The sequence below is a fragment of the Eptatretus burgeri genome, chromosome 23 (assembly GCF_056783735.1).
Source record: "Eptatretus burgeri isolate ZD-2024b chromosome 23, Ebu_testis_v1, whole genome shotgun sequence".
Lineage (NCBI taxonomy): Eukaryota > Metazoa > Chordata > Myxini > Myxiniformes > Myxinidae > Eptatretus > Eptatretus burgeri.
In genome coordinates this window covers 820,742-842,401 of record NC_140983.1, presented here as the reverse complement: position 1 = coordinate 842,401, position 21,660 = coordinate 820,742, and the positions used below count along the sequence as shown (strand labels likewise).

General features: G+C 47.6%; 1 protein-coding gene across 1 annotated transcript in view; it reads left to right on the top strand.

Moving 5' to 3' along the window:
- LOC147007922 (uncharacterized) overlaps positions 1-21,453 on the top strand; it is a 197,282-nt gene extending 175,829 nt beyond the window's left edge. The window contains exons 25-26 of the mRNA XM_085865988.1: positions 19,523-19,646; positions 20,599-21,453. Coding sequence (XP_085722114.1) covers positions 19,523-19,646; positions 20,599-20,770 — 296 coding nt within the window. The 3' untranslated portion in view covers positions 20,771-21,453. The remainder of the gene's footprint in view (positions 1-19,522; positions 19,647-20,598) is intronic.
- Positions 21,454-21,660: the final 207 nt, after the last annotated feature.

Here is a 21,660-nt window from a genome sequence, read left to right as displayed (position 1 = left end):
TTTGTATTTTTGGGTTTATTTGATTCTTCACGGTGGAACCTTTTGTCAAACAAGCAAGCTGTACAGGTTTCTCTGAAAATCGCTTCAGTTGGGGAATCTAATAGTATTGCGAAGAATGACCTCTTCTGCTTGTTTATGCAATGACATGCTGACTTGTCTCTTGCTTGCGTCGGTGGCCCTGCCATTGGACACGATGAGTTGGGAAAGCTAAAGGAAATTTATTTTTTTTATGTCAAAGTGCAATCAAAGTGCAAAGAAAAAACAGAGAAATTGTAGCTCGTTAACTCAGCGAAACAAATCAGCTTTTAAATGTTGAAGAGTTCTGGTTGTATTCGGTGAAATTGGCTTTTTGTTTGCATTCCTGTGTTTGTTTTTACATCACTTCAATAGGGTGAGGAATCGCCTTTGTCCCATGACAATTCATTACACCCAGGAATGTCCAACCAGATGTGGAGAATTGTGCACTCGAAAAGGAGGTTTAAAACCTCTGGTTTTGCCATTGAAGAAGAGTGAAACTCATACTTCTTTGTCGATCTGTCCACTTTATCTCCAAGCTTTGTGTCATCTGCACATTTGGAAAGCTTACTCTTCACCCCATTATCCAAATCGTTCACGTGAATCATATAATAGCAGTGGTTCGAGTACTGATCCCTGAGGTACCCCACTACTTACATCCTCCCAGCAAGAGATCCTCCCACTCACAGCTACTCTTTGCTTCCGACCTCGAAGCCAGTTTGCAATCCAATTAGCTACCTGACCAGCCACTCCACAAGCACTCACTTTGGCTGACAACCTCCAATGTGGTACCTCATCAAATGTCTTCTTAAAATCTCGATATACTATGTATAAATAAATATACTATAAATATGATATACTATAAATCAAGGATTTGGATAATGGGGTAAAGAGTAAGCTTTTCAAATTTGCAGATGACACAAAGCTTGGAGGTGAGGTGGATAGCAGAGGGGGTGGTGATCAGATACAGGAAAATATTGATACTTGTATAGATTGGGAAAAAGATTGGCAGATGTAATTTAACCTGAACAAGTGTAAGGTGTTGGGGATGGGAAACAATGAAAATCGAGATTACAGGATGTAAGGGGTAATGTTGGAGCGTGTCACACAGGAGAAGGATCTGGGGGTGGTAATAGATACGAGAGGTAAGCAGGCAGCACAGCGCCAGACATCTCTCGGGAGTGCAAATCGGGTTTTAGGTTGTATTCGGAGGAGGATAATTTATAAATCAAAAGAGGTGGTGTTAACATTGTACAGGAATTTAGTGATGGCCACATCTAGAATATTGTGTGCAGTTCTGGTCACCACAGTTCAGGAAGGACATAGATGCCACAGAGAAGATTCAGCGCAGGGCTACTGGATTGATTCCGGGCCGAGCTCGACTCAGTGATGAGGAGCGGCTGAAGGAGACAGGGCTACAAACACGAGAAAGGAGGCGGTTACGAGGAGATATGATGGAGATGTTTAAGATAATGAAAGGTACTGTTGTGGAAATGACCCTTAGTGTGTTATTAAATATAGGATTAGCCCAGATCCCCCATTAAATGCATGTTTAGCCAGGTTGTTCGGTAATTGGACGTTACATGTGTGTCGGGAGGTGTACGAGGCTGTTGATTGTTCGTGCAGTGGTGGTGTACCGAGAGGTTCTTCTTCTTCGTTCCCCTCTCCGGACAATAGGCCCTGCCCAGCGCTCTGAGAGGGAGTGGCCAAGAGAGAAGCGAGCGCCAGGAAGGCGAAGGTGGAACTGAGAGCGCCGAGGTTGGGCGGTCGGCTGTACAGGGGACGGCTGTGTTGTTTTGCAATCAGTTTTCGTGAGGAGCAAGCCGAGAGAAAGGCAGGGAAGGGACTGTATGAGGTCTGTCTGCCATCTGCTGAGGGAGTAACTGAACCTGAGGGTCGAGTGAGGATTCTGCTGAATAGAAACGACTCGTGTGAGGCTGCAATCTGCTTCGAGAGGAACTGGCTGCTGTCTGAGTCGGCGATCGACTTTATGAGGAGGTCATCGACAGGTTCAACCTTCGTCTAACCACGGAGCCTCTGTCCTTACTCACGGCACGGCCCGACACGTCTCGACACGTCTTGTGGTCCCATCGAACCGCCCGCGGAGCCCAACACCCCGATTTGGCCTAACCTGGTGAACAGGCCAGGCCTGGACTTGTATGCTGGACCTTGTGAAAAGCCAGCTGGAGCATACCATAGATCTTTCGTCTTGGGCCGTCGACCTCGCCGAGTCTGGACGCACCAAGGAGGGCGTGCGCAAGCGGTGCCGGGAGAAGAAAAAGGACGACGCCGCCATCTTGCCACGCTGCGTGCTTGAGCCGGGTGCTCGAACCCGTTGACCTCGGCTTCTCACGAGCCGCATTCGTGCTTTGACACTTTTCCTCTCGTCCATGAAGCATCACCAAGTACTCTGTGTCTTGTCTGCATGCTGTCCGTGGGTTGTCTGCATGTTGTCTAAGGTTTATCTCGCTAGGGCTCCCTTCGAAACCCATAATCCGTAGCTCCCTCGTTAAGAACGGGTTATACATTGATTATAACATTGTCGTGCATGCTTGCTTGTGTTGTGTTCCCTGATGTGTCCCCAATAAATGTGGCTGATTCGTATGAAGTTGCCGCTTTGGGTTTGTTCGTGCCGTGCTGAGAAACGATTCGCTCGATTGGTATAGAAAACCAAAATGGTTACAGACTGGCAGAATTCGCTCGGTCTCTGACAAAACCAGTCTGTAACCGGGGTCTATATCCCCAACTGGTAAGGTCCAGGTGTACGTTGGTATCGCGATTCGAGGTGCGTGACCCGAGGCCTGTGCCGAACCAGCCGGCGTTATAACCCCGGAGACGGTGGTGCTGTTAAATGACGCCGAATCCACAACATTTGGCTGTCAAGAGTAGAGTGTGATTGACATCACTCGTCCGAATCCTCAACACTGGGGTCAAGAGTCGGGTGCGAATCCCGACACCGTCTGAACCTTAACAGTACACATAAAAGAAATAAAGGCAAATTATTCAACAGAGTAGATAATGATAGGACCAGGGGCCATAGCTTGAGAGTAAAGAAGAGGAGAGTTAAGATGGTAGCAAGGCAGGGGACTTTCACTCAGAGAGTAGTTAATGCATGGAATGGTCTCCCTGGAAAGGTAGTGGAAGCAGAAAAAGTAGACAAGTTTAAATTGGAATGAGATAGGTACGTGGAAGTTGGGGGGATGGAGGGGTATGGGGATGTTCACAGGACTTTTAGATAGCTTGATCATTGATGGGTGATTGTGTGCATGTGTACGGAGTGTTGTTGGTGGGGGTCTCGTCAAGGGGTGTTGTGTGATTGTTGTGTTGTTTTTTTGTAGTTTTTTTTTACCCAAGAAGCGTCTTCGCCCATGGTCGCCTCTCCTGTAAAGAAAAGAAAAATACCAAAAAAAATTTTGCCTTTTTTTTTTGGTCTGGTGTTGATAAATTGGTGTGGTGTTGATGTGGCGTTGGCATGATGGGCCGAATGGCCTCCTCCTGCATCTAATTTCCTTGTGTATGGGGTACAAATAACGATAAAATGGTACTTTTAACACGGGGAAAAAGAAACAAGTATTTGGATCCAAAATGAGAAATTTGTTTATTATTTTAACTCATTCAACACGTCTTTTATTTGGTTGGTCCTTCAGGACACGTGATGGAGCCACAACGCAGTCCAAGGTCAACCAACGTCCACTTGCAGTTCAGCGAACAGAAATGCCATCCAAATGAACAGACGTGCCAGCTGAATGAACTTGAACTGAAGGAGCGTGAGGAAGCCCGAGACTTGTCGACATCATCTAGGTTCAGTACAATTACTCTTCTCCCAGGTGCATCTCAGCCAATCAAATCCTCACATCCACAATCTGTACGCCATTCAGAAAAGAAACATCCGTTCTCCAAATCGAAAGGGTCCCGTAAACATGAACACCCGGCAGTGGAACGATGTCAACATTCAGAAGAGAGACAAAAGAAAAGCAAACAAAGAAAGAAGGGAAATGAACGGATACTCCAGATAATGGAAGTGGAACGGCAGCTTACCAAACAGATTAAGTTGCATGTCCAACAGAAGACCACTCAGAAAGCCTTACACCTGCACAGAGCAATCGGTGTCAATGCCAACACTCCTCTACCTGGTACATCCCAGGCAAACAAACTATGTCATACAAGACCTGTGCTGAATTTAGAGCAATCCAAACTCCGAGATGAACGTTCATTTGACAAACCGACACAGTTCTACAAACGTACACACCTGGCAATGGAACAGTCATGCCAAAAATCTGAATGGCAATTCGAGGAAAGGCAACAAAGAAACGAGCAAAATGAAGACGTATATGAGGATTCCCGAGCCGATTCGGAAGGCCCGTCCTGTGAATACAATCCTCGTCGACACGAAGGTACACGCCAGGGGATTGAACAGAGAGGCCAGCTTACCAACGTTATATTCTTGCAGAGAATTGAAGAAAAACATCAAGAATCCCGAACCCGAGCCGATGCGCAACATTGGCGCATTAAAAGCCAACACAGTATACTCCGACAGCTGCTTGAGCAAACTGAACATCCATATCAGCAATTAGAGTGGAGACAAGGAGAACGGTCACTCGATTCAATGCGTAATGAGACTTCAAAAAGGTCGTCATCAACGGACGATTCACCTCTGAATCAGGACGCGGTGTCTCATTGGGTGTAAACACATGCTCGCTCCCTCTCAACCGGGCAAAAGAAGATCACCCTCTTCAAGTTCACCACCGAACACATCATCGTCCACAAATTATCTACCACCAACCCATTCAAGCTGACTTGTTCAGTTGGTGCCTCATTGAGGACTTGCTCCTCGATTTCCCCCGTTTAGTGTGAGTTAACCAGTAAATGTGATCAATTTGGACTCGGTTTTCCTCGTTATTGTCACCAATCGGTTTGCCTTGTTATTGCAACATATTCTTGTGATCTCAGACCTCGAGGAACTCGTGATTAAATGTTGCTTTGTTTGTTGATTGGTGTTTTTATCCAAAAATGTAAAATTTTAGATCTGAACATGGAATAAACAAATCAACACAATGGTGTGATGTTGGGAGTTAAGTGGATATTGAGGAATGCACGATGGACCGGAGATGAGGAGGCGGAACCGCAGTGACGCGTGAGCGGCGTGGAGAGTGAGGAGAGCGATTCGCCAATCAAGATGGAGGAAAGTCACGAGGACGCCTCACCTTGCTCTTCCACCACCGGTTGCATTACAGCAAAGTCCAGGTGAGCCTTCGATTCAATTCCTTTAACGTCTTGGATGCGTGTGTTCGAGAACTTTCATGCTGGCTGTAAATGACGAGGCAGTTTCGGATGTGAGGAAGCGAGCATTGCTTATACACCGCCGAGGAGCAGAAGGGCAGCGTTTATTCTATACTCTCCCAGTTGCTGAGGACACGCACGCTGCTCCTCTCGCCGCATTAACACCCTTTTATAGACCAACAGTGAACATTGTTTTCGAACGAAATAAGTTTCGTCAGCAAGCACAAAGGCCGGGTGAATGGACTCCGCAGTTCGTTGCTGCTTTACGTGAGATTGCGAGTTCAGAGAGAGATCTCTCCGATGAAATGATTCGAGATCAGCTCGTGGAAAAAAAACCCCGAACAGCTCGCTAATGTGAACGTTTGCTGTTGGAAGCCGAGCTTGCACTGCGCGGAAAGCCCTTTTATTGGCGGGACAAATCAAATCAGCCATGGCGGAAGTGAGAGCCATTCCAGACGGCGAACCATCACCATCGTCCTTTCAGGATGTAAATACAACAACAAAATGTAAAAACATGGAGGGATGAAATCTCAAAAAACAACAACAACCAAGCAAGGGAGGAATGACACCGCATGACAATTCCACAATCTGACGTCACAATCCTCTTTTGGATTACCATCACAACGTGTTTTAAAGAGCAGGTTGTGGGTCACCAAACATGTTCTGAAAATTTATCAACATGATTATATGTCGTGTGCATCAAATAGTTCGATGCAAACTATTGTGGTTGCCTAACTATTGGGAAGATTAATGAAATTTAACTCCGAAGTTGTTATTTCTCGAGGCTGTTGAAAAAAACAGCCGTGTGCGCATATATGGATGGTGACGTCACGTTCTCCAAAACAAAGCGGAAGCTCACTCTTTAATTGAAGAAGTGTCCAGTTGAGCGGGCCGTTCTTTCGCTTTTTTTGAGCTTGCAACTGTCTATATTATCCTTTTTTATTTTGAATTATTGTAGAACAAAGTTATTTGGATATTTGTACATCATGCCTCATACGTGTGTTTTGCAAAAATGGCTGGAAAACGGGTAATCGCTCCCACCGATTCCCGAAGGAATCAAACATTCGCCGGCAGTGAAGAAGATTTGTACAAACAAAACGGGTGAATTTTCCCCAAAAGAAAACGTGTAAAGAGGACGTTTTGGAGAGACTTGTCATTTGTGGTGACCATTTCACAGCCGAGGATGACGAAGGCAACGCAATGAGTGAGTTCGGTTTCAAAACAACTGCTCAAGTGAGACTGAAGCGTGACGCTGTGCCCAACATTCAGCCTTCTCCTCCTCAGCTGGCTCCTGCTTCATCTTCTAACACTGTGTCGCCTACGATTATTCGCAATTTAGTTTTAATGGCCAATTATTCAATTAGCGCCAACGTATTTTGCCTTTCGCAATGTCATCGCAAGGAAAAACACAAAGAGAAGAGAAGAGAGAGAGAAAAAACGTACGTGCAAAAAAACAAACAAAACAAAAACACTTTCAAACAAACACACAGTCCATTCCTTCGCTCTCGTACACGACGACTGGATTGGGGCATTGTGTTCATCTATAAATGCGCATAAGAAATCGAGAAGTTATTACAATACACTATCCGGAAGTCCATACGTTGTGACCCGTAATGGGGAACGCGGCTGAGAATCTCTTCCCCATTGGCCACACCAACGCAGCAACGTGTCCTGTCAATGGTTGGTAAATAAGTGGCCATAACTTTGGAAGCACTTGTCCGATTAATATCAAACCTTGAAAAGGCACATCCACAGGGCCCCAGCAATATACCTGGCAAGTTTCAATTAGATCGGACCAGTGGTTGTTGAGAAACAGCGGTCACAGACACACACACAGAGAGACACACACACACACATTGCTGGAATTATAGATAGATATCCCACAACAGGAACACACACACAATATCCCACAATAGCCAAAATCTTGACTTTCTTTTTCAATCAACAGCTTTGTTGTGAACATATCTTAACATTAAATAGAAACCTACAATGTGGAGAGATCCTCATTAATTAACTACTTGGTTTATAAGTGTTAAAAATAGCCACGATGTACTTCATAACACCTTTGAGGTGTATTCTGTGACATATCGAATTGATGTGGAAATAAATTGTTTGGTTCCACTTTGAGAGTCGACATCAACCCCCCAACTATATAATGCGTGGACTTGTACAGGAGGAGAGCGCGGGTGGGGGCGCGGGGTGGAAGGCCCATGTTGGGTTTGGATTAAAGTTGAAGAAACAACTGGAATCTTTGAGTCGGTGAATATGACATGGTGGCAGTGGTGAATTATCCAGAATGAAGTAATTTAAACCTCCGGATACCCTGTGTGTTGAAGGGAATATCGCGGAAAACTGGAAATGCTGGGAACAACGATTTAAGTTGTACTTGGTGGCCAAGGGGTCCGACAGCAAGACGGAAGATGTCCAAGTGGCGATTCTCCTCCATTGTGTTGGGGAGGACGGATTGGAAGTGTTTTTAACACCTTTGATTTTGGTGACGGAGAGGACAACAACAGACTCGAAGATATCCTGAAGAAGTTTGTACACTACTGCAATCCCCGGAAAAACAGCTTGTTCGAAAGGTTCAAATTCTGGAAGCGCTCGCAGGACGAGGGGGAAGCGATTGATCAGTTTGTCACGGACTTGAATAAAATGATAAAACAAAATCTCATGAGTACAAAGAACCTCCAGATGTTATGATCCGAGATCACTTGGTGTTGGTAAGATGAGAATCGCAGCTGATGATGAGGTGATCCATGCTGTTTCTGATCGGAGAAAGAAAAGTTCGCCAGGAAATTGTGTCACAGCTGTATAACTGTACAAAGTGTGGCCGTAAACATGGTCCGAGGCATTTGGTCAAACTTGTTAGATAAATGCGGTGGCGAAAATCATTTCTCCAAAATGTGTAAACACCGTAAGAAGAAAATACACACGTTCCGGACAGTCACATGTCAAGGAGCCGAAGGAGGTGTCCACAGTGATGGCTCTGATTCAAGGGAACTGCTCATTGGTCAGCTGACTGTGAATGTTCACTCCTATGAGAAAGCTTGGCTTACCAAGCTCAACGTTTATGGCATGGTCATCAATTTCAAGGTCGATACTGGTGCAGAGGCCAACGTGCTGCCTCGGAGTATTTTTCGACAACTTCTGGTGCAGAAGAACCGACAACAAACAAATGTGGTGTTGTCCTCCTATGGCAATCACGAGGAGTCATTGGAAGGCAAGGTCCGACTTGATTGCTCAATTGATGACGTCATACACAGCTTGGAGTTTTACGTCGCAAATGTGTCATCTCCACCCATTATTGGATTCAAGGCGTGCACACAGTTGGATCTTGTTCGGACAATTCACACTGTGACCGAGACGTGTCTGGACAAGGATTAATGGTTGCAGGAATTTCATGAAGTCTTTGAGGGGCTCGGAGAAATGCCGGGTGAGTACCATATTGAATTGAAAGCCGGTGCTCCTCCAGTAATACACCCGCCAAGAAGAGTACCACTCAGCCTGCATCACAAACTCAAACACACCTTGAATAATCTGGAGAATGAGGGAGTTGTATCCAAGGTGGATAAACCTACAGACTGGGTTAACAGTCTGGTGATTGTTGAAAAGAAGAATGGTTCCCTGGGTCTCTGTTTAGATCCGAAAGACTTGAACAAAGCAGTCAAACGTGAACACATAACACTACAGAACTCATGAGTACAAAGAACCTCCAGATGTTATGATCCGAGATCGCTTGGTGTTGATAAGATGAGAATCGCAGCTGATGATAAGGCGATCCATGCTGTTATTGATATTTGGATATTTGTACATCATGTTCTCCATCCTCCAGTGGAGGACATGGCTTCCAGACTAAGTGGTAAATGTGTATTTTCCATTTTCGATGAGAAAGATAGCTTTTGGCAGATCAAGTTGGACGATGAAAGTTCATTGTTGTGCACATTTAACACGCCATCGGTGTCCTTTTGGGATCTGCTCTGCCCCGGAAATCTTTCAGAAGAAAAATGACCAATTGTTTGGTGACATAGATGGAGTTGAAGTGTTTTTTGATGACCTGATAATTGCAGCAAAAGATATCGCTGACCACGATCGCATTCTGGAGCAAGTGCTAGAAAGAACTATGGTAAGTTGAACATAAATAAGTTTCAATTTCGCGTGAGTGAGGTGAACTATGTGGGAAATGTGGTGTCTGCTGAGGGCCTAAAGCCAGACCCAGAAAAAGTGAGAGCAATTACCGAATACCCTCAGCCTGAGAACAAGCAAGACTTGCAACGATTCTTCGGAATGGTGAGTTATTTGGGTCAATGTATGGCCAACCTATCTGGGCGTACTGCCCCACTAAGACTAATACTGAAGAAAGACATTGAGTGGCATCGGTGCAAGGAGCAGGACGATGCACATCAAGATGTGAAACAAGCTTTGATCGACGCACCCACATTGAAGTTCTTCGATGTCCAGTCTGCCGTTATGATTCAAGCCGATGCTTCAAAAGTGGGCCTGGGTGCTTGCCTCATGCAAGAAGGTCACCCAGTAGCTTACGCTTCCAGGGCACGAACTGAAGTAGAACAAAATTATGCTCAAATTATGAAAAGGAACTTTTGGCGATTGTGTTCGCACGTAAAAAATTCAATCAGTCCGTGTATGGTGAAGCTGTGGTCGTTGAATCAGACCATAAGCCACTTGAGATGATCAGTAAGAAGAATCTCAGCAAAGCTTCACCCCGACTCCAGAGAATGCTTCTCAGACTGTTCAAGTACTCCGTCAACATTGTCTACAAACCAGTCCCTCAAATACATATTTCTGATGCATTATCACGTCCCTACATTCAGGATAATTCCATTGACAAGGGCCTTGTGGTGGACATGAAAGTCATGGTACATAATATTTCATCAAAACTCTTCCCAACACAAAAGGAAAGTTATTGGAAATGCAGCATTGCACATCAGAGGATGACCGTCTTGTGGAGCTTCAGAGACTTGCAAAATACGGTTGGCCCACCTCAAAACGACATGTTCCCGAGGTAGTTCGACATTACTGGACCATGAGGGATCAAATTCATGAGACTGAGGGACTATTGTTCCTGGGTGACAAACTCATCATTCTGGCCACAATGAGAATGGAAGTCCTCACGAAGCTCCATGAGAGTCACCTTGGAATAGACAGGACCAAGGCACGGACACGAGAAATAGTTTACTGGCCTGGAATCTCAAAGGACATTGAAGACTGTGGCCCGTTGTAGTAAATGTGCTCAATATCGTAGGAGCAGATCTGTTTGAATTTCGGGGCCAAAATGACCTTTGTGTTGTGGATTATTTTTCCAAATTTCCCGAAATTCGTCTGCTGAAAGATAAAGCTGGCAGTACTGTCGTCACAAACTTAAAATCTCTGTTCACGCGAAGTGGTATTCCAGAGGAATTGAGAGCGGATAACATGCCGTTTGCTGGTTGGGAGCTACAACAGTTCGCCAAAGCGTGGAGATTTGGAATTGTGACTTCGAGTCCCCGATACCCTCGGTCTAACGTCATGAGTGAAAGGACCATTGGGACCATGCAGCAGTTGTGGAAGAAAGCAGACAATCCGTATGTTGCGTTGTCGGAGTACCGTAACACTCCAATCACTGTCCTGAAATACTCCTGCTCAGATTCTGAACAGCGGAAGGCAAAATTCGAGATTACCTACAGCTGCGCATCTGTTTCAACCTAAAGTGATTAAAAACAGAAAAAAAATTAAAAACAGGGTGTCAGAACAGAACTATTAAAACTGCAGGAAAAACTAAAGTGCTGTTACGATGGACATCATCCGGTCAGCAACAGGTAGTGTTTTGCGTCGAAACAGGCGTCATCTGCTAAAAACAGCAGACCCTGCTCCTGTTGTTGTCCCTGACTTTGAATCGTTCCCAGTAGGTACAAGCTTGGAGCCTGGGTCTTCCCCAACCAGAGGAGTGGATTGGGCTTTCACCACTTCAGCACATCCCACAATAACCGCGACTTCACCTGAAGCTTTTCGCACCACACAATTTTGGCTGACGTGTTAAACCCCCTAATCGACCGGATTTGTGAATCGTGGTCAGTGATACCTTGGTGTGGGATGTGTACGTCAGGAAGAATAATCCCTTTGTGTCAGAAGGCAGTCTACCTAATGACGACACAGTCTACTCCCCCTCCCCCCCAACTGCATAATGTGTGCCACTTGTCCAGGAGAGCGAGGGAGGGAAGGCGCCATGTTGCGTCTGGATGAAAGTTGAAGAAACAACTGGAATCTTTCGGTCAGTGAATATTACACATTGGATTCCTTGGGCCTGGAAACATCGGATTAGCATTTCGAATGAAGTTTCCACGTCAATTACAAGCTGAGATGTTCGTACATTCTTATTTTATGGCGGCCATTTTTAAAATCCAAAATGGCGGCTGTGCAGGCATCTGCGCAAATGTAAACATTGATTTTCATATTCCGAATGCCATCAGCTTCTCAAAAATGTACTGGTTTCCTCATCTCCATAATGTTTGACCGAAAGTGTTTTTATTGACATTGTGAACCAGACGGAATGTGATATCCTGGATAAACCTGCTCACGATGGCATCGGCAAGGTGGAGGTAGCCATCCTAACTGAGTAGAACGTTTCCATGTACACCCCGGGTCCATTGGCAGCCTCATCTCTTGCAGGAGAACGTGATTGGGCGGAGCGGAAGAAAGTGGGCGGAGACTTCGCCCTCTCCTCCGAAGCGGAAGCGTCGCCATGCTCTGTTTGTCCACCAATCGGAACGCGTCGCTCCTTTGCGCCGCTATTGGTTGGGATGGGGTAGTGGGCGTGTCATTGCGTCCTTTGAAAAAAACCAATGAGGATCAAATGTTTCACAGCTCCCCTCCCGATTGGCCGAGGGTGCACGGCTTTCAAACGTCAGCCAATCGACGCTCGGCAGCAGAAAGGAGGCCGTCATGGACGTGGTTCCCAGTTTCAGCTTCTTCCAGGAGTCGCTGACGGAGGCTGAGATCGAGTATTTCTCGGAAATGCTTTCCCTGGAAGAGACTTGGCAACGGGTGAGCATGTCGGGTGAGGACGTTCGACCTGCGGCTCGCGTTCTGGATTTCTGGCGTTGTGGAAGTGGTGGTCCTCTGATCACGTGATGGATCACAGCATTTTGGGAGAGGGAAGTTGTTGTGGGGGCTGTGGTTGATTTCTGGGGCCTTCTTCGAGCAAACAGTGTCGGATGGACCTGTCGTGTTCCTTGTGCTGACGTTTCACGGATTGAGGTAACCATGGTTACACAAACAGGTGGTTGTATCATCTCGTGGTGATATAAACATCCATCACCCCCATCACATACTGAGCTCGGTGGTCCCAACAATGTTTGTGAACATACCCCAGTGTACTCGAACCCCATGTCCCCCAGTCTCGGAACCTCCTCTTCCACAAGCACCCATTCCACTTCACTGTGTGGGTCAAGACCTTCTGATGGGTATTTTCCTCTTAAAGCCGGCTGTCTAACCTGCTTGCACACACTTCGACGTCGTTACTGTACGTGACTGAGTTTATCCCGGTACAGTAACACTTCCTTCGCCTCCTGAGTGCTGTGTCATGGTTCGAGTCGAACCAAGCTTCCAAATGAGGTGACGCGATGGACTTGTACTGGGGGGTTTGGGTTCATGTGACCAGTGTCGGTCGGACAATTATTTTTGTGATGATTTTTGTCTGGAACGGGCCATGGGCCATATTTTTGGATGGGACAACAATTTCCTGCAAAAGAAGGCTTGCTTTCTGATGCAGCACCCTCTGGTGTGGCACTGCACCAAAGGGCAGCATCATCGGATTGGATGACGAAGCAATTGTCCCCAGAAGCAGGCTAATCGGCCCTTACCCACAAAATAAAATATACTGGGCAACGCCGAGTAGCCCTGCAAGTGTGAGTCTATACATGTACATATATATATATATATATATATATATATATATATATATATATATATATATATATATATGTATATATATATATATATATATATATATATATATATATTGTTACGGATTCGCGCCCGCCGGCGTGCTGACGGCCACGTAACTCGAATCGCGGCACGTCGCCCATCGGACGGACAATCCAGTCGTGACCCTCTCGGACTAACGCCGGGAACCAGTCACGGGTGGACCTTTCGGTCTCACCGCGATCGAGCCAATCAGCCCCCGCGTGGGATAGGGTTGCTCGCCAAATTCGACCTACCTAAGTACCCACACGGAGGGTAGACCGGGCGATCGCACCTCGCCGCAGGTCGACTTCGGACACGGGCCACTTAAGCGACCCGTTCCGTACTATCGGGATAACCGAGCGGTGTTATCGTCGGCCTCGACGGTTCGATTAATTATCGGGCGTATTCAGCCCACTACCAACCCTTTACGTGAAGCAAGATGAGGATTCAATGAAAGAAATGACGAAGCGAAGCGGGAAACAGTTCAACACAAAACACATTTATTCGCGATGAACGGAAAGCGCACATATACAATTCCACCAAAAGCACATAGAAAAGAAGAGAAACACAATGCAATTCCACCAAAAGTACATAGAAGGAAAAGAAACACAATGCAGAGCTAATACCGACTACGCGAGCACACGGCAACACTTATACAATTTTACTTCACAGACGGCGCCGACAACACACATTCCCAAAAACAAAAGAAAAGAGAACCCTCAAGGATGAGGCGGGCCTGAGGCCGAGACCGGGTCGGGCCTACCCGTCTGGTGATGAGACGCGGAGCGGCGATGGTGCCTCAACTCCGCGGGCCTCGCGGACAGTGTCTGGTAGGGGGTGGGAAAGGGGCCCCCTTGGTCGCACTATCTCAGCGCGGGGGGGAAACAGGAGGGGGTTGCTGATGCTCGGGGGAAAGGAGGATTTCTACTCTGTGGTTCGAGTCCCGCGACGAGCGTGTCCACCTCGGCCAGGTCGCGCCGTCGGCCTCCCTGGTGTGCAGCTCCCGGCACGACGCGAGCACCCCCTCGTCTGCCCTCGCCGCCTCTCTACAGCTCCGTCCCCTTCGCTCCGACTCCAACGCACACGACGACGACAAACTCCTTCTTGCTTCTTCTTCCCAACTCCACCGACTGCGAAGTCTTAACTCCCTATTAACTTGACTGACGAACGCGGTCGCTTATACAAGCCCCGTGGCTTCGCTCTCTCATCTTTGACCCCCTGCCTTCGACCTTTCACCTCGCTCCCCATTGGCCCGAGAAAAAGTGGGCGTGAATGCATTTTGATCCATAAATTTGCATATAGCGATCGCCCTCCAACGCCCTGGAGGCGGGGCCAAATCGCCCCTCGCTCACCGATTGGACGGAACAAAAGTGGGCGTGTGTCGTTTTTGATCCGTTTTTGAAGCGGAAAATCCGTGGTTTTGTACACGCTGTTCGGCGCGCGCCCTGCACGAGTCCAACACCGGTACCCACAAGCGGCGCAAGAACGGTGGCGATGCGACGGTTGCGAGGTGTGACGTGAAGCGGCGCCGCGGTGGGTGGTTGATGTTGTGGTTGGTGGTGGTAACAATGGCGGTTGGTCCAAAATAAAGATAGTAAAAGAAAAACGGCTATCCTGAAGAGTCGCAGCCCGCATAAATGACATGTATTCCCACTAGACAACGGGTTTGGGCCTAACTACACATATACTTACCGAGATACCTCACCTAAGGGACCTGAATGGTGGTTTGCGAATTTGGTAACCACAACAATATATATATATATATATATATATATATATATATATATATATATATATATATATATATATATATATATATATATATATATTGTTACGAATTCTGGCCCGCCTGGTGTGCGAGTGATCGCGTAACTCCAATCGCAACCGCGTCGCCCACCGGACGGACAATTCAGTCGTGACCCTTCTGGAACTACCGCCAGGAGCCAGTCACGGGTGGGGGTTTAACCTCACCACGATCGTGCCAATTGCCCACCCGCGCAGGATAGGGTTGCTCGCCAAATTCGACCTACCTAAGTACCTGCGCGAGTGGTCGACCGGGCGATCGTACCTCGCCTCAGGTCGGCCTCGGACACGAACTGCTTAAGCGGTCCGTTCCGTGCTACAGTGCGAACCGAGCGGTGTTATCGCCGACCTCAACGGATGTGATTCTGTTTTCCGGGCGTTCAAAACTCTCTACTAATTTATTCCGCGATTCAAGATGGCACTTTCAAAAGGGAAAAAGACGACGAACGGGATACATTTCACACAAGGGCATTTATTGACAACAACACGTGTACAGTCATGCAATGTACAAGCGACAAATAGAAGGCAAAAGCAATACCACCGACTACGATGATTATTTACAAGGACAGTCACTTACACAGTTTCTATTTGGCAGGACACGGCGCCACAGCATGCATACAAAAACAAAGAAATGGCCACCCTCACAGACAAGGAGGTAGACGGGGTTCGTAAACCTTTATGGCACGGGACCTGGAGGACCGAACGGGTCCCGTGAGACCGAAATGTCTTACCCGCGCCCTCGTGGCGTGACAGTGGGCAGGTCGCGACGTCGACTCCCCACGGCCTTGCGTAGCCGCGCCCTCGTGGCGCGATGGTGCGAAGGTCGCGACGTCGACTCCCCACGGCCTTGCGTAGCCGCACCTGACCTCGGGCCCCTGGCGTGGTCAGCGAGCTCTCTGTGGCGTTGCTGCTGGTGCTTTCACGACCCATGACCGAACAAGAAAGGACTGAAGGGCAGAAGGGGCTTCAGGACCAGAGAGAGAACGGATGATGGACCACAGGGCGAGAGCTCATGGACCAGAGAGAGAGAGCGGATGATGGCCCACAGGGCGAGAGCTCATGGTCCAGAGAGAGAGAGAGAGCGGATGATGGCCCACAGGGCGAGAGCTCATGGACCAGAGAGAGAGAGAGCGAGTCTCGTGCGCGTCCGCCCTTTTATAATCTGAGGCTCCGCCCTTCGCCCCACCCTGCTTCTGGCTCCACCTCCCTTCTGGAAGCTTCCCAAAAAGGGGCGTTCCCTCACCCCGACCGCCTCACGCTGTTCATCCACCAATCGGCGGCGAGCTGATCCCAGAGCCCTCCCCTGCCTCCGTCACACTCCTCGGAGAAACAAGCGGGAAAAATCCACGTGCCCATTGGAACTCTTTTGGTTCCCTTTTTCGTTTGACGGTTTTCAACGTGGCGTGTTGCTTTTGTAGAGGTTTGTTCAAAATAACAATTGAAAAAGATAAACGGCTCTCTCAAAGAGTCGCAACCCAGTGAACACGAAGAAGACCCTTTAAACAACGGTGGGGAACTATTTGCACATAAGCTTAGCGTCATAACTGATCTAAGGACCCTTTATGGTGGTTTGCGAATTTCCACAGCCGTAACAATATATATATATATATATATATATATATATATATATATATATATATATATATATATATATATATATATATATATATATATATATATATATATATATCGGGCACTGGGGAAAGCACATCCCACTGCCGGTGCAATGCCTGATCCAATATAACTTAGGATAAATAAATTATTGAAAGATGGTGCTTTGTATCATACTAGTACGTGTTTGCCCGTACGTGCAAAATTAAAAAGAAAAAAAAATTTCAAACCGTGAGCCAGAAACAACCACACAGGCCGTTCCTTCGCTCTCGTAAACAACGACTGGATAGGGGCATTGTGTTTATCTATAAATGCGCATAAGAAATCGAGAAATTATTACAATACAGTGAGTCATCACTATCCGGACGTGATGCGTGCCCGTACGGAATGTTCACAGCATTCCACGAATTATCGCTTTCATTGAAGTAACACCTGCTGTGATACTTACACACACAGAGTTAATTAAAATCCAAAGTAAAATCAAGTTTACCTCCCTGTCTTTGCTTGCCTTGACATTCGCTGCCATTTACCATTGCCACGTCTACGCCACGGTAACTGAGGCACCGATACCCAGCGTCACCGGCACGGCACGTGACGTCATCGTCGGCCGGCCGCGCACCGGCCTACGCAGCCACGTGTCCTTTCATTGGTTTGGTAAATAAATGGCCATAACTTGGGAGGCAATTGTCCGATTAATATCAAAACTTGAAAAGGCACATCCTCAGGGCCCCAGAAATATACCTGGCAAGTTTCAATTAGATCGGACCAGTGGTTGTCCAGAAACAGCGGTCACACAGACACACACACACACACACACACACACACACACACACACACACACACACACACACACACACACACACACACACACACACACACACACTGCTGGTAACTGCTACTTTCACTGAAATAGGATCATCATCCAAGTCGGTGTGAAACTTCATGGAACCTTTCGTCCTGTTTCACCGCAGGTCTACCTTGAAATGGAACGAGACCTGCAGACGAAGCCCGGCGACAAGGATGCAACGGGTATCAAGGAGGAGGGTATCAAGGCCTTGCAGAGGATTTTGGAGTCTCATGTCGACTCTGAGGGGCTGGGACAGCCTCCGACCCAAGGAATCGTTTCCCCAGACCTGGAGACCCAGGGGATGGTCACGTGCGTGGCTCCTTTGGAGGCTCTTGTGGTAGCAACTTGGGACGGTGTTCCTTGGGGGAGTGGACCCTTGGGAGTCGGTGTCGAAGCGATGGCTGCTATTCCACCTCCTCCACCAATAGTTGTGCCAGGAGCCGTTGCTCTGATGGCCACAGCAGCCGTCACACCGAGCAGTGGGTCTGCCACACCAAACCCAGCTTTAGCCCCACTGATCGAGCAGTTGAGCGAGGCATCGAACTTGACACTGCCTTCATCTCCTGAGCCCGCGACAGAGGCCAGGCCCAAGTTGCAGGAGGCTTCGGGACGGCCCGTTATCAAGAAATTTGGCCGCAAACATGGGACGCTTGGACAGAATGGAACTGATGGCTCACTGGACGGCAAGAAGTACATCCATCGTTGTCATTTCAATGGATGCTGCAAAGTCTACACCAGGAGTTCGCACGTCAAGGCACATCAGCGCACACACACAGGTACGGGTACTCAACTCGCAATGGTTTCTGTCATTTCCTTGTGTAAAAATCTAAAAATTATCAAATTATTTTGTTATCGTTCAATGAGAGCGATGACACCTCCCTGTTGCAGGCTCTACTTCTTCATATTCTTCCTGTCCCTCTCTCTTCGTATGCAGCACATAGCTGCTCGTACCGTCGTTGCTCGGGAGCGTGGCTGTGCCATTGCTGCAGTTCACCCTGCAGGTTGGAGATTTGTAATCTGTTCAAGGTGCCGGCTAGATAACTCACCTACTCTTCATTCAACACACCATGGGATCGAACGTCGACGAGCAGGTGTGCAACCGGGCTCAACGTGTCCATCCGAGGGACGGCACACTTCGTGATGCGTGCGAAGCACAAATATCGGACTGTTTATCTTCTTGTCCGGAATCGAACCCAGACGAGGCAGCTCGAAGGTAAGTTTGCCACTTCTGCACTGTCCTGTCGGGACGGAATGATCTCCCGGCAATGACAGCAGAATGGCGTCGATGTATTTCATTTTGGGGCCAGCAGGAGCTTTCAGTGTCAGGAAATTCCTTCCTGCACTTCTCACCTCAAATGCTTTCCCAGGTATGGCCACCGGCACGCTGCGTGCGTTTGAACCGAGGAGACGTCTGGCTTCGTTCCTTCGTGTTGGTCGCAGCTTGCATGTTGTCGGTCATTTTCTCGTTACCTTTTGCTAATCTGACCTCGTGTATCCGTCTGTTCAGGGTTTCCGATTCCGATCCCCTTTCTACATTCCATAAGAAACATCAGTTTAAGGGAAATTGAATGAACCAGGAAGTGCTGCCCCTGGTTTCAGAAGGTTAATGCCATCTGGTTCCAGATTAGAGGTTCAATAAAGCTCCAGGGAAGTTGATGCATGCAACATTAGTTGCAGTGACGTCATAAGTGAAACGGCGTTGTAAGCTGCTCATCCAATGACTACTGCACAGTGGGTCGATGACCCGTTTTGATTCGTCTTAACCTTTGAACTTGCGTTCCTTGTGTGGGCTTGCGACGTGAGGCCTGATGCCGGAATTGTTTCCTTTTCTTTTTCCTGAATGCCAGCAAACTTTTTTTCCCGGTTGTCGGCCCTCATGCGAAGCCTGCTGTCGGGAATGCAACCTAAGCTTTGGAATGTGACGGAATCACACACCCGCGCGCAGGTCGATTGCGCGGACTTGCTGTCATGAATCCACTCGTTCTCTCTCCATCCCTCCCACCGCAGGTGAGAAACCGCACAAGTGCTTGTGGGAAGGCTGTGAGTGGCAGTTCTCCCGTAGCGATGACCTCACGCGACACTATCGCAGGCACACCGGAGCGAAGCCGTTCAAGTGTGAGCACTGCGGCAGGTACGGCAGCAAACGTAGTCGTTCGCGTCGTTTCCGCCACACCTTACCTCCCTCTACTTTGGCCAGGATAATTTGGGTGTGTTGAGGTTGAGGTTGCAGACACACCACCTGCTGATAGGTTATTGCACCGGCCCTTGAGCAGATGACATCGTTTCGTCACTTCGGTGCAACCGGTCGAGGCTGTAAGTCCGTGCCATTACAGTGGGTTTCCAATAAATTGACGATTCTCCGAAACAAACCAACTGGAAACATTGCACTTTGGGGGGTTGGGGTTGTTCGGGAGGCGACTTTCAAAGATTCTTTGCATTTATTGTTGTTGTTTGGCCACAATAAAGTTGTTTTAGCAATTTTAATTATTTGGTTCCAAAATACAAGAGCAGACTTCACCATGAGCCATTGTTTGGACAACAGGTTGTTTGTAAGTTGCATGTTCCATGCAGGTTTGAGAGCAGGTGTCCTCCACCTCCGTGTGCATCACAAAGCTGTGAGTGGCATCATTGGCTGGGGGCTGATGCAGTGCCCCTGTTACCAGTGCATTGGTACTCATTTTGCCAACCTCAGGATGACAGGCTTAATCAACCCTACCTTGTGTTAGTTCATTGACCAAACAGGGACTTGAACTCAGGAGCCTCGGATCCTCAGCCAGGCACCTTAACCGTTTTGCCAACACCAGGCCTTTGTGTACGTCCCTTGTGCCAATTTTATCTTAAGCCATGGTATTTCACCCTGACACGCGTGTCGGAACGAAGGTTTTATTTTTATTCCCATTGCACTGCAGGTGAAAGGTGATGAAAGGTGATGCAGCGGTCTTCCTCTTGAGTGTGCGGAACGACTGTGTTACATATCGATTTAACCTTTTTCCAACATGCATTGCCATGTTGCTCATAAATTGTCACATTTGTTGACTTCTTGCTGTTGTTGTTGTTGTTGTTGCTATCTCCTCGGTGTCCAGGTGCTTCTCAAGATCGGATTATTTCGCCGTGCACGTGAAGAAGCACACCTGTGCTGCTCCGAAACGAATGGCGACCTCGTGTGGAAGACTGCAGCCTTTGGGGACCACAGGGATGGTTCTGCCGTGTGTGTCACTTTTGCCGACATGGACATCACAAATTGATGGGTGTTGAGTACCTTTGATAGAGAAGAACGTTCTAGAAGGCCGTTCTGCAACTTGTTTTTGTGTGGTACGCACAGCAGTGAGCCGATTCTTACTTTGACACATACCTCTGGCTGAGGGTGTCGTTACCCCAGGCGACCTCATGTTCACGTGTCCCAAACATTGACATCTCGGTCCTTCACCTGTTTGTTTTTTTTTTTTTGTGGACCTTGACAATTCGGCCACAGAATTAATTACACACCGTCTGCTATTCCTGGCCTGGGTTTGTTCTTGCAGTGTCAGATTCCTCAACTTTTCCAACCACTGCGCAACGACCCTGCTCCGCTCCAGCCAGCCCCTCTCGGAATAGTCCGTGCTGAAGGCCCGTCGTTCTCATCGGGACTTCAAATTACACATTTATCGTTTAAATGTGTCGTTACCAACTCACCAAGTCACGCGTACGCGACACCGAAATAACATGGAGAGATGCTCCGTTTTGACACTGACAGATGTGACTTTTTAATGCGCACGAGTCAGCTGTGCTGCGGACATCTTTGGACATGTGTGGCCGGTTTTTTTTTTACCACCTCCACAACCCTGGCATGATGGCTTTGCACCCATTGATTATAAAAGAAAATGTTTTTAATTTCCTCATTGCACACACCCCCTTGATTAAAAATTCAAAAAACGTTCTTATCTTGGACACACCCTTTGTGTCCAAAAAGAAAAAATCCCTTGCACAACCCCTTGATTGAAAAAATGCCCCTCCCACCCCTTTCACACCCCTTGATTTAAAAAAATTAACCTTTCTTTGCACACACCACTTGATTAAAAATGGGGTTTTTTTAAATTCCTTGCACACCCCTTGATTTTTTTTTTTTAAGAATTTTTTCCTCCTTGCATCTTCCTCCTTACATCACA